General features: G+C 42.8%; 1 protein-coding gene across 4 annotated transcripts in view; it reads left to right on the top strand.

Annotated features, from left to right (window-relative positions):
- The window catches only part of PLEKHA8 (pleckstrin homology domain containing, family A (phosphoinositide binding specific) member 8), a 49,191-nt gene that overhangs the window by 31,240 nt on the left and 4,127 nt on the right, over positions 1–13,824 (top strand). For 2 of the 4 annotated variants that reach the window (XM_014536999.1, XM_014536998.1), the window contains exons 10-13: positions 1,950–2,008; positions 2,625–2,755; positions 3,461–3,531; positions 12,615–12,676. In XM_014536999.1, the coding sequence (XP_014392485.1) occupies positions 1,950–2,008; positions 2,625–2,755; positions 3,461–3,531; positions 12,615–12,676 (323 nt within the window). The remainder of the gene's footprint in view (positions 1–1,949; positions 2,009–2,624; positions 2,756–3,460; positions 3,532–12,614; positions 12,677–13,824) is intronic. The other 2 variants (XM_014536996.1, XM_014536997.1) reach the window with 1 other exon arrangement.

Genomic DNA, 13,824 nt, shown 5'->3' with positions numbered 1-13,824 from the left:
CGGCCGGCAGCCACGGAGCTGGAGCAAGCAGGAGGCTTAGTTGCCCCGGTGATGGAGGAAGCCAAGTTTCCTGCCTGCCCTGGCCTGCTGTAGCCTCCGCTCAAGGCAACAAAGTTTCAATTATAGAAGATGGAGGCTGGCTGGAAGCAGGTATCTAGGTTTTATTTATCTTCTATAAGAAGGTAGAAGCTTGGCTTCCTCCATTGCCGGGACAACCAAGCCTCCTGTTTGCTCCAGCTCCATGGCTGCCGGCCACCATCTTGGTTGGGTTAATTTGCATATAGTAGCTATGATTGACTTGTGGGCGTGGTTTGTGAGTGTAGCGGAGATACGGTCAATTTGCATGTTTCTCTTTTATTAGATAAGATATCTGGTTGTTCAAGAACCATTTGTTGAACAGCCATTTTTTCCCTTTCACATTACTTGGGCATCTTTGTTGAAAACCAATTGACCTAGTAAGCATGGGTCTACTTCTGGACTCTCTCTTCTGTTTCAGTGATCTATTTGGTTTTTCTTATGCCAATACCTGTGTCCTAATTACTGTGCATTTACAGTAAGGCTTGAAATTTGATAATGTAAGTCTTCCCATTTTGTTGATCTTTTTCAAGATTGTTTTGGAAATTTTAGGTCTTTTGCATGTCTACATAAGTTTTAGCTTTCCAGTTCTATTAAAAAGCCTGTTGATACTTTTATTAAGATTACATTGAATCTAAGCCAATTAGAAGGGAACTGACATTTATCTTAAACATTGAGTCTTCTAATGCTTGAGCATCCTGTATCTCTCCATTTACTTGGGTATTTGTTATTTTCACAACAATGTTTGTATCACTTTTTTAGTATAGAGGTCTTATACATCTTTTGTTAGGAATAAATTTTAGAATTTTAATAGTTTTCATGCTATTGTAAAAACGATTCCATTTTCCAGTTGTTCATTGATAGCACATAGATACCATTGACTTTTGTACATTAAGTTTTTATAATCACGAATGAGTTAAGTTTAAAATATATTTTCTGTATTTATTGAAATTATCAAGTGTTGTTTTTCCCCCCTGTACTTTGTTAATGTAGTGAATTACATTGTTTGGATGAATGTAAGTCTACTATCTTGTTATTTGTTCCTACCATCTTGCTGTTTATTTTCTATTTGTCCTATCTGTTCTTTGTTCCTTTTTTACTCCTTTCTTGACTTCTAGCCAATTAATGTTATTTTTTAGTATTCAATTTTATTTCCTCTTTGGCTTTTTAACTACCTATCTTTGTTCCTGCCTTTCTTTTGGATCTATCAAGTATTTTTTAGAATTTTATTACATTTTCTCTTTTGCCTTTTTAGCTCTACCCAATTGTGTTATTTTTTTAGTTCTTGTCCAACAAATATCCAAACCACATATGTAATTGTAAATTTTCCAGCAGGTACATTAACATAGTAAAATAAAACAGTTAAAATTAATTTTTATAATTTATTTTATCTAACCTCATATATTCAAAATATCATCTCAACATGTAATCAATATAAAAGAATCATTAATGAGAAATTTTGCATACCTTTTCGGCACTAAATCTTTGAAGTCTGGTATGTATTTACACTGACAGTACATTTTAGTTTGGACTAGCTAATTGCAAGCACTAAGTGGCCACAAATCTAATGGCTACCACATTGGATAGTATAGCCCTAAGGATTACAATATGTATTCGGAGTTTATAGGATTATTCTCTCCTGCCACTTAGGACCTTATTATAGTTACTCACCTCAGGGTAGCATAATAGAAAAAGGTGATGATAGTATCCTAAGTGCCTTTGAAGTTTATGTTTAGAAAAGGATTTAAAAGCAAAAACTATAAGGTTTTTGGGGGGGTGCAGGGAGAAAACCTGCTAAATTGATTGTTACTATAAAAATAGTTTCCACTTGAAAATATTGCTTTTTCAAAGATGTTTTTAATTTTTTCTTTTAGACAAACTTGGCCCTACAGTGTTTGCTCCTGTTAAAATGGATCTTGTTGGAAATATTAAGGTGAATATACCAGCTTGTCTCTGGGGAGACTACAGTTGGAGGAAATAGTTGCATGAGATTCCATTCAGAAATAGATGATTGTTGCGTTTGATCTCAGAATAGAAAGTATAGGACAGCTGTGAGAAAGATTCTGGAGCAGAAAAAAAAAAATACTTTAAAAATAGTACTTTAAAATGCTGAGACTATTTAATTCTAGCTTAAGCCTCATAAGAATTCTCAAAATAATAATAATAATAATAACCAAATCCTGAAAACATAAGGAAGAAAGTAATAGAGAGGTTGCATTTATTTTTATTTCTTAAGAGGTCTGCTTGACAAACTCAAAAGTCTCAGTACTGCCCTGACTGGTTTGGCTCGGTGGATAGAGTGTCAGCCTGCGGACTGAAGGGTCCCAGGTTCAATTCCGGTCAAGGGCATGTACCTTGGTTGTGGGCACATCCCCGATGGGGGTGTGCGGGAGGCAGCTTGATCGATGTTTCTAACTCTCTATCCCTCTCTCTTCCTCTCTGTAAAAAATCAATAAATTATATATTTTTTATAAAGTCTCAGAACTATGCTGATTCTCTTGGTGGCTCTAACATTTTGAACTTAGATTGTTTCCCTGCTTTTCCTGCAGAAAGTGAATCAGAAGTATATAACCAACAAGGAAGAGTTTACCACCCTCCAGAAGATAGTGCTGCACGAAGTGGAGGCAGATGTAGCCCGGGTTAGGAACTCGGCTACCGAAGCCCTCCTGTGGCTGAAGAGGTGAGGCTGCTGGGGTGGGGCCGCACTTAAAACTCAGCAAAGCAGTTGTAGTGGAAAGGAGACTACTGAGGGGAGGGTCTGGCCGACTTGCATAGCCTCTTCCAGAAGGTCTAATGAATAAAACACCGTATTTGTTTTGTGGTTTTGTTTTTCTTTGCCTTTCTCTTGATGTTGATAAACATTGTAAATATTAATAGTATACACAAGATTAAAGCATGATAAAGTTGACTGGTTTTGCTTTAAGTCAGTGGATCACAAACTCTAGGGACATCAGAACCACCTGGAGGGCTTGTTAAAAACATGGTTGCTCCACCCCAATTCCAGTTTCTGACTTAGTAAGTCTGGAGTGGGCCCCAGAATTTTCCTTTTTGGCAAGTTCCCAAGTGATGCTGAAGCTGCTGGCCCTGAGACCACATTGGAAAAGCCCTGTTTAGCCATACAGCTGAGAAGGGCCAGAGCAAGCTGGAGGGAACAGACAGAGACACCGGAACGGACTGCCATGACTCAGTCTCCTGGCTGCTGAACCCAAGATATTATTGGAAACTGGCTTAGAAGACTGTACTGCATTTGTGCAAGCTGTACTATCCAATGTGGCAGCCATTAGATTTGTGGCCACTTCGTGCAAGCTGAGCTCTGCCATTTCTTTCTACCCATTTAACAGGAGTGAATTTTGAAACTAATATTTCTTCCTCTTTCTTGTTTTAGAGGTCTCAAATTCTTGAAAGGATTTTTAACAGAAGTGAAAAATGGAGAAAAGGATATCCAGACAGCCCTGAGTAAGTGTTCTTTGCATTTCGATGGGTCGATTGAACAGGGTTTGGAATGGAGGCCCCAGAGGAAGAGACAGGGTGGAGGGGAAATTCTGCTCTTCAGGTTATGATTTTGTTTCTTTTTGTTCGTCATTATTGTTTGTTTGTTTCTTACATGCTTGCTTTAAAAAGAACCCATGAGATAGTGACCTGATCATCTAGATCTAACTTATTAAAAATTAGTGTATCTTAAAGAAGAGTTAAATTAATGGAGAGCCATTTCTTAATCTTAATAGGAAAACCTAACATTTCCAAGAAGTTCGTTCTTTCTAAATTAATCATCAAATGCAGTAGTCTTCTAAAATCAGTATCCAAAGAGAAGCTTATTTTGGAGCCCATGAAAGGAAGGGAACCCTGGGAATTTGCTCTGGCGTGAGATGAAGGATTGGCCATTATCTTGTAGTCCTCTCATGCCCCACATGCTCCATTGTAGTGGCAGAGCCGAGACTGGGGTCAAGGCTGTAGTCAAAAGACGAGAACATGGTGGGTGCTTAGAAACACTCATGTGTAGGTGGGTGGATAGATGGATGGATCCATGTATCTAACAGACCAGTTTTGAAAAACATTAAAGACTTGGAAGCATCCTCATAGTGCTCCTAACAGTGGCTGAACTCTCACTCTTGTCCTAGAGGAAATTCTTCCAGCATGGGTCCCGAGGCATGGGGTGTGGGGGGTGAAATTCCCTATGACTTTGAAGCCCTGTGTTATTATGATGTGGAGAAGCATATGGTCAGGCTCTAAGTAGTCATGGTTATAAGCAGTGAAAGAATGAGTTTGAGGCTTCTGTTGGGCAGAGGAGCCAGTGATCATTGCAGCATTTTGTCAGTCTCCAGGTGAATTTGTCTCCTTCTGTTAGTACTTCTTCTGGACCGTAAGGCCTGAGGGATTCTGCTCCCACATGATTTTCCCAGACCTTTCTGTCTAGAAACTTGCTGATGTGCCATGAAACAGTAAAAACTGATATTTGTGTAACTTTATGAAGAATTTAGACAGGTTAATCCTTAAATCAGTCTATTTTTATAGGTTAGGTAACCACAATTCTGAAAGATTAACATGCATGCTAAGCTCACAGAGTTGGAATCAGGGCCACTTTAAGGCCTCTGCCTCCAAGGTCCTCATTTCCCTGACAAATCTCTCCACCATCCTGGGTCCACCTGCATTTTTTTGGTTTCTCAGACATCCCTGAATTTCCAGAACAGTCTCAGTTATGTTCTCCCCTTTGTGTCCTGATTTCAGTACTAAAGGTATATTCATCATAACGGGTCACGCCCCTAACCAGTATCTGGGGAACTTGTTGGCCTGTGGCATGGTGAAGATCATGGGCTCTCTGCATTCCACCACTTTATAGCATTGTGCCCTTGGTCAGTTTGTTGTCGGTGGGTATCAGGCTCTTCCATGGGATCAAGAGGAAAGAATTCCAAGGACATGCATGACAGATTGTGGTGTGGTGGCATTGTTTACTCGTGAGGTAATATCGAAAGAGTTATCCGTCTGGCTTCCCAATGTCCCATCTCTGTCGGCCCCACCATGGAGAAAGTACATCTGTGTCTTCTCCAGGACAAAGGCCGGTGCCCAGAGTTTCTGCTTCCTAATCCTTCAGAGCCTGTGCAGTGTCATGGCCCCAGGCGGCCACTGGACCCACGTGGTCAGGTGCTCCCCAACCAGCTTCCCAAACTTTCCCGGGCTTGCATTGGCTCCACCCCCCTAGCCAATGATCTTTTTCCCAGGTGAGCCTGGCATGCCTCTGTGGTCCAGCACCTCCCCCTGCACCATTTTAACTTCATTGCTGTCTGTGCTTACCTCCCCTTTGTTCTGTCCCTTCCCCCGGTGACCTGTGGGGGGAATGGACCGGTGGCTTCCTGCAGGGAGTGGGAAGCTGTAGCTTCCTGGGTTCGAAGACAGGCCTCTGCTTCCCAGGTGACCGTGCTCAACAATGTCTGACTTCCCTTTGCTCTTTTCTTTATTAATCACTAGCTAACTATGGTAACGTATACTTAACTTTCTGTTTCTCAGTTTCCTCATCTATAAAATGTCAGTGATAATGCAGTTTTTCTAACAGAGCTGTTGTAAAGATTAAATCTTTTCATGAATGTAAAAAGATCAGAAAAGTGGCACATAATAAGCACTTAATAGAGATTAGCTTCTGTCATTATTTATATTCTTATCATCATGATATATGACATTGATAACCCACCAGAAAATGGGGTTTATTTGTCCCAAATCAGAAATGGAAAGTTTGCAAAGCTTGGGTGCCAAGCCAGACATTTCTCTTCAGAGTAACTTCTTAGTAGGGAGATTTCACACTAGGACAGTGGTTCCCAACCTGTTTTTGGCCATGCCTCACCTAAGCATCTCTAAAATCCTGATGTCTCCCCCACCCCCTGTGACATATAATTCTTATTATTCAAAAAGTGAACTCCTATTCATGTGGAGGAACCCTAAAAGGCCATTAACTTGGTCTAAACAAGCTTCCAAAGAACATGGCATCCATGAAAGAGGAAAATAAAAGAACGAAAGAACAGTTGAAGTACTGAGGAAGAAATCACTAAGAAATGGTTAAAAAGATAGTAATATGAAGTGATATGAAAAAATAGTAAAGTTTCAAAACATAGAGAACTGAAATGTATAAATATGTCACAATATACATTTATATACTGTATATGGAGCCCGAGGACCATAAGAAATCTCTAATTGCCCCCCTGTGGGCGTGCGCCCCACGCTGGGAACTACTGCTCCACCTGCAGGAAATGCAGCAGGGGGACAGTCTGTCAGGTGATGCCCTTGCTTTATAGGGCTGTGTGTGCGGGCAGAGAGGAATGCTAATCTCACTCGCCCCCTGCTGGACTGGGGTGGAATAGCACCCAGCTGCTTTCACACCAGCAAGTGAAAGGAAAAGCTTTGCCCCTGGAGGCGGAGAGGAAATGGAGGATATACCCTTTCCCTCCTGTCCCCACCCCTATCCCCTAACTCTGCCCCTTTTTCTCCCCTACCTTTTAGGAAAGTAGGCCAGGAAATGTTGACCCTGAAGAGAGGGGGCTTGAAGGGCAATGCTGCTTCAAAACGGAAATAATGTTAACTTTAGGCCAAATTAACAGCCAGTTTCAGCCTTTGCTTCCCCACTTCCCCTCAGCACTGTTTTCAGTGGAAAGGAAAAGGGGGCTGTGAATGTGAGACTTGCATCCAGTGTTCAGGATTATTTCAGAGGTTTTCATGACTTAAATCATATCCTCCTTATAGGGATCACTAGTTTCCCGCTGCTGTGTTCAGTGTGGAGAAAGGTTTCCCTGACCCACTCCCCCTAGGACAGTGATGGCGAACCTTTTGAGCTCGGCGTGTCAGCATTTTGAAAAACCCTAACTTAACTCTGGTGCCGTGTCACATATAGAAATTTTTTGATATTTGCAACCATAGTAAAACAAAGACTTATATTTTTGATATTTATTTTATATATTTAAATGCCATTTAACAAAGAAAAATCAACCAAAAAAATGAGTTTGCGTGTCACCTCTGACACGCGTGTCATAGGTTCGCCATCACTGCCCTAGAAACTTAGTGGAAATGCAGACTACCAGGCCTCACTCGACACCTGCTGACTCGGAAGTCTAGCAGAGCCCAGCAATCTGAGCATTAACAAGCCAGTGAGATGATTCTAACCCCTGCTGAGGTTTGAGACCCAGTCATCTAGGCTAGGACATTGAAGCTCACCTAGTTATCCTCAGCATCAGATGATTTTGCCCTCCTTTCATGGTAATTAGTAGTTTTCTGATGACAGAATTTCCCCAACCTAAGAACAGCAAGACAGTTAGGGATAAACTAAAGATAAACCTTGGATGCCACTCCCAAATTTGAAAATACTGCTTAAGAAAGGGTTTGAGGTAAATGTTCACAAAACTTGTGTAATCTTAGTGGCCTTGAAAATGGGAGATGACATGTAAAAGTCTTAAATGCCATGATGGAAACCTAGTCATTTATTAACTCCCTAGAAAATGCATGGATAGTCACTGTATTGCTGCAGTTCTGTGACCTAGAATGAGCCCCCCGCATCTGGAAGGAAGTCTTGGGCTTTATGCTGCCGCCCTTGCATTTGAGCCATCACTTGGATTCCCCATAATGATAATTATGTAGAATATTCTGGGTGGTGTTATGCCAAGAGCTTTGAACCCCTAGTATCCTATGACATTCTCTAGAAGTCATTCTAAGAAAAGATTTGGGTCACAAAGCAGATATATTTACTGGTCCAGCCTATAGCTAAGCCCCTCTCACGCAGGCGCCATATGAAAGAGCTTTTGGAGAACATCCCTGTAAGTGGCGGGAAGAAAAGCTGCTCTGGCATTTCACGCCCCATTGTACTAAATGCTACGTGCTCTGCGCTGTTCCCTCTGGGGGGATAGCACGCAGCACATCCCTCAGCTCGGAATGATTCCATAAATGTCAGCTAAATATGAACACCCCCCCCCCCTCGCCTCCAGCATCTCCAGGATGCTCGGTCACATACTTAATACAGACAGGGAGAGCTATGTGGGAATGCCCGAACTTGTAATCACATATTTAGCATCAAATTATAATTCGACTAATTGTTCTGACAATACCATGAAACGTGAATCAAGTCGTGCTTGCTCCAAAATACCACACAGCATGTGGCTCGGCTGGCAGAATTGGCTCACGTCCAAGTTCTGTCTAGAGCAGCCGTGGGCAAACTACGGCCCACGGGCCGGATCCGGCCTGTTTGAAATGAATAAAACTAAAAAAAAAAAGACCGTACCCTTTTATGTAATGATGTTTACTTTGAATTTATATTAGTTCACACAAACACTCCATCCATGCTTTTGTTCCGGCCCTCCGGTCCAGTTTAAGAACCCATTGTGGCCCTTGAGTCAAAAAGTTTGCCCACCCCTGGTCTAGAGTCTCTAGACCGTGCCTGGAGTTAACAAAGGACGTCTCTGGGCACCCCTTTCACCTCTGTCCGCTGCTTCCTGAGTTGGCTTTTCTCTGGACAATCCGTTTTGCCTGAAGCTTAGTCACGATAAAGAATTCAGAGGGGCCCTAACCGGTTTGGCTCAGTGGATAGAGCGTCGGCCTGCGGACTCAAGGGTCCCAGGTTCAATTCCGGTCAAGGGCATGTACCTTGGTTGCGGGCACATCCCCAGTAGGGAGTGTGCAAGAGGCAGCTGATCGATGTTTCTCTCTCATCGATGTTTCTAACTCTCTATCCCTCTCCCTTCCTCTCTGTAAAAAATCAATAAAATATATTTTTAAAAAAAGACTTCAGTGGGTATTTTCCTAATAGTTCAGTCTTCTTGTTTTAAGTATTGCAGACATTTGACAAATACCTGTCACTTGACCAAATATATAGAACAGTTCAGTACAGAACCCATGTACCACCCCTTGACCCATGACTATCTCATTTTCCATAGATCTTCAACCAGAATGTGCTATTTGTCATTCCATAATGCATGTTTTTATACTTCTATGTATTTATGTGTCTATGTATTACAGTATCTAGTACTGTGTTGCATGTTGTAAACATGTATACATGGTGTCACGCTATGCACAGTCTTCCTCTCTCAGTATTGCTTTTCATGTGTGTCCACTGCGAGCCGCTCCTGGTTCCCCATCTCACTGGAGGGCTGCCACGTTAGCTCGTTTGCAGGGGTGTCACTTCCTGGGCTCAGTGCAGGACGGATTCTACCTTTCCTGGCCTTGCTTATCTACTTCCCAAGGGCTTGCTCAAAACGTACAATTGTATTTCTTCTTTGTCTTCAAAGGAACTTTACAAATTCTTACCAATTACAGGTCTATGCTAGAGAGACTCTCTCATAGATCCCATTTCTGGGCCGAATGGTTGTCCACCAGCTGTCGTGGGAGGGTTCTCGCTCAGATACTGTGGTAGGTTTAGCCGTGGTCTCTGAGTACCTCATAGCAAGTTTCTGAGTTACCAGGGAAGAAATCACATTTGTTTTGTTTCCACAAACAGACTAAGGTCCAAATTCTTTCAGGAAATGGGTGGGAAAGGCACATTTTTCATTCTCATCATTTTGCTTCACGGAGGATAAACATTAGTTTTTGGCAGAATGGCTTAATGTGACAAGAATGCCCCAGGTTCCCATGGCTTTTAGCTTTGTGACCTTGGGAAAGTCACGGTCTCTCTGGGTTTTCCGTTCCTTCGCTTGTAAAGGAAGAGAATCGGTAAAGGTGATTTATTGTCAAGGCTTCCTGCTCAGAAGTCTTGACGCGGGCTCTAGGGAAGTGACACGTCTCAAGAACTGGGAGAAGGGCATCATTTATGTCTTTCAGAAGCCAAAAATACCTCCTGGTTGTAGAGCACGCGTGATGATGACGAATGAGTATTACAGGGAAGATTAATGTATTTCATTATCTAATCTCTGGGTAACCAAAATAGGTCAGGCTTAGACTTCGTGCTGTAATGCAGCCCTAGAAGTCAGCTAAGGACTTCTGGCAAACCTTTCTCTTTTTTTTTAGTGAGTTTAATTGTACTTGTTGATTTTAAATTATAGCAGTGGTCTTGCTGGGCCTGAGTCAGGACCCAGGCCAATTCTCTAACATCGTTTTCTTCTGTTAGACCACCCCGCCCACATCCTGCCGGTGGGACTCTTCTCGGGCGAGGTGCAGACACAATAAAGAAGAGCTGCCTCCTACAGGGCCAGGAAGGGAACACGGGTCGTGCTGCTCCACAAACACTCCCTCTTCCTTCGCCCAGGCTGCCTGCCCATGCTGCTTAGACTCCCAGCACCTTTGTTTTCTGGTTGCCCTGGGGAGGGGGGGCATGGAGAAAGGTTTCGGGCTTCTGTGAAAGGTTGACTTAAAGGGCAAAGTGTGCCCTGGCCTCTGTGGCTCAGGTGGTTTAGTGTTGTCCCATGAACCGAGGGGGGTCACTGGTTGGATTCCCGGTGAGGGCACAATGCCTAGGTTTCAGGCTCGATCCCCAGTAGGGGGCATGCAGAAGGCAGCCAATGGATGTATCACTCTCCCTCTCCCTTTCTCTCTCTCTCAAATCAATAAAAACATATTTAAATAAAGAAATAAATGGTAAAGTGTAGGAAGAGTATAATGTCTCTAGGTTGGCCCAGAGCCCTTGCAAACAGGCGGTTTGTCCAGCCAGGGTGGTTCAGGCGCTGGAGGCTCGGGGACCCAGGTAGAGACATTTGCTAAGTCTCACCATGTTACTCCCCTGCCACAATTCCAACCAGATCAGTTGTGACCTTTAGTCGAAGAAAATACACTATCTGTACAGGAAACAAGACGAAGAGAGTGCACCCCGGGTGCCCACGGTGATTCTCTGAGAGGCACGATTATTCAGGTTTCCTTAGTTCCCTCCTTTTTGTGTTTCCCGTATTTTTAACAATGAGATGCAGTACTTGTGAGATCGGAAAAAAGCAGTAAGCTATATTTTTATAAACTGCCCTGTGCCTCAGGTGGGAAGCTCAGAATCCTTTCATGGCATGTAAAGGTCCCCAACCCCAGGGATCTTTAGCCCCATGAGCCGCTCCCTACCCTCGTTTAATCTAAAAGACTTTATATCCTATGATAAGCCTAAGCATTCATTAAATGGTGGTGGTACTTGTACTAGTGCTGAAACTAGCACATGGAAATACGTAAGTTTGGAATAGAATTTAGATGAGCTAAACGTGAGGAAGAAGGTCAAACAATTCCCCCGATACTCCGTGTTAATTTAGGAATGAGCGCTCTGTAAACTACTGGAGATGGTGCCTAGAAAATAAAATGGAGCGTTGAAAAAACATGCATTATGATGATAAAGCTCTGTGCCTCCTGAGGCTGAATTTATCCCTCTGGAAAAAATCAGTTTTGACTTTTGCACATATTGAATTATTTAAAGCATTTAGGAATGCATCCCTGGCAAAAAATGCCGTCACCTTGTTCTTGAGATTATTTTTTTGTAATTAAAATTATATACCTGTTTTTAAATCATTTTAAAACACAATGGGACAAAAAGAATAGGTTTTTATTTTTAAAGTCTAGAATCTGAATGACTTTTAGTAATGGGCCTCACCATTTACTTTATAACTAGATCATTAATTTTAAGCCATTCTTTCCAAAATAGTTCTAAGGTTTCTGGGTCTAATGCTGTGTATCAGGGTCATAGGACATCTAGGACAAACATTTGACATCCCAGAATGAATGTTACAATTGAAAAGAACCTTAGCCTGGCTCTTGTGGCTAAGTGGTTAAGCATCAACCCATGAACCAGGAGGTCACGGTTCATTTCCTGGTCAGGGCACATGCCTGGAATGTGGGCTCAATCTCCAGTAGGGGGCGTGCAGGAGGCAGCCAATCAATGATTCTCTCATCATCAGTGTTTCTATCTCTCTCTCCCTCTCCCTTCCTCTCTCTGCAAGTAATAAAAACATATTTTTTAAAAAGAAAAGAACCTTAGGATCATCTTACAAAAGGGGAGACAGCTGAGGGCCTGGCTCAGGGTCTCAAAAACTTTCAAATAGCTGCATTTTAATATTTTATAGTGTCTATCTAGTTGTAGGTAGTCTCGATTTTTCCGGTATCCTTTCCTCCCTCTCTATTTCCTTATATATATTGAACATTCCCCCTCATGATAATAAGCTGGAGTTCAGATATATTGACACAGGGTAAGAGTGGGAATATATATTTTTCTTTAAAACAAAAATCTGTGTAGGCTTTTTTCCTCCCCAAAACATTGGGCTTTATCAGCGTTTCTCAACCTGTGGGTCGCGACCCCTTTAGGGGTCGAATGACCCTTTCACAGGGGTCGCCTAAGACCATCAGAAAACACATATATAATTACATGTTGTTTTTGTGATTAATCACTATGCTTTAATTATGTTCAATTTGTAACAATGAAATTGGGGGTCACCACAACATGAGGAACTGTATTAAAGGGTCACGGCATTAGGAAGGTTGAGTACCACTGGGCTATATAATCTTTCATTAGGCTTTTCATCAGTTCCTAAGGCCATACATTAGAAAGGACACGATACTAAAAGGTACATCCAATTCTGATGAGACCCAATGTTCATGGAGCTTTTCTTCTTTTCAAGACAACGCGTATGGTAAGACGTTACGGCAGCACCACGGCTGGGTCGTTCGCGGGGTTTTCGCGGTAAGTAATCCTCCTGCCTCCTACTGTTCTGGTGGTCACAGAAGGTGGTTTGGTTTGGTTTTGGGTGCATGTGTTCCTGTTGGCTTTGTCTTCCAGAGTAAGGACAAAGTGTTGCTCATTTAATTAAAGGCTGTAGGTCTTTGTTGTGTAGGAATGTCGGTGACAAAGTGTCTAGAACAGAAGGACTGTTAGAGCGTGTGCTTCGCCCCATCCTGCTCCTGCGCTCCATGGAATTTCCTTGGCTGTTCACTGGATCGGGTGCTCCAGCCGCACGGGCCAGGAGTCTCTTCTTACCTAGTTATTTTCCTTGTGGAGGTGTTTGTATGCACATGTTTTTGACTCCTGTTAGGCCCCACTCCTTCCCTCCCAGCATGTTGACGGAGGAAGAACACACACCTGGGACTCACAGTCCCCGGGACAAATCGCTGAGCCCGGTGTGTGAAATAGCAGAGTAGCAGCCCCTTTAGGTCAGCAGTAATGTGTGCTGTGGTCTCCGTCCGGGAGCTGCCATCTCAGTCAGATGCAGCCGTGAAAAGGCTGCGTCTCACGTGGGGAACACCAGGAAACGCGGCAGAATGTGGTTAAAAATAGCCTCGCAGGTGATGTTTTACTAACTGAAAGGACAGGAGGCATCATTTGCCTAAGGCAGGAACTGTTTTAGGTCATGATTTATTTGGAGGCAGGTAAAGAAAGTGGGAAGAATTTAAGTGGAAGAAATCAAATTTTAGTGCAAATGAAATCATTTTTGAAAGCGTGGAGATAATAGGAGCCAGACTCGTTGCAGCTACAAACTGCCCACACGTCCTTCAGTGCCTGTTAGAATAATAGCTGCCGTGCAGCTGCTGGACACCTATTGTGTGCTGGGCATCGTGCCAGGCACGTCCACGCTTCTTACCTTTGGGAATCCTCAGCATTAGCTCCCACTGTTTTATAAATTCAGAGCTATTCATTCCAGTCCCAAAGTGCGCTACCTGCTGTCTCCTAAGGCTGTGCTCACTCCCCACACACAGTCTCCGCAGTGAGCACAGAAGAATCGAGAAGCTGCTGGTGAATAACTGGGCAGTAGATGCTGCTCCATTCATCAGTCTCCCTGAGTAAATACTGTCAGATGACAAAGCATTAAAGCATTGAGTTGCCTTGTGCAAAAG

This window comes from Myotis brandtii, unplaced genomic scaffold (assembly GCF_000412655.1).
Source record: "Myotis brandtii unplaced genomic scaffold, ASM41265v1 scaffold17, whole genome shotgun sequence".
Classification (NCBI taxonomy): Eukaryota; Metazoa; Chordata; class Mammalia; order Chiroptera; family Vespertilionidae; genus Myotis; species Myotis brandtii.
This window is presented reverse-complemented; position numbering and strand designations above follow the sequence as displayed.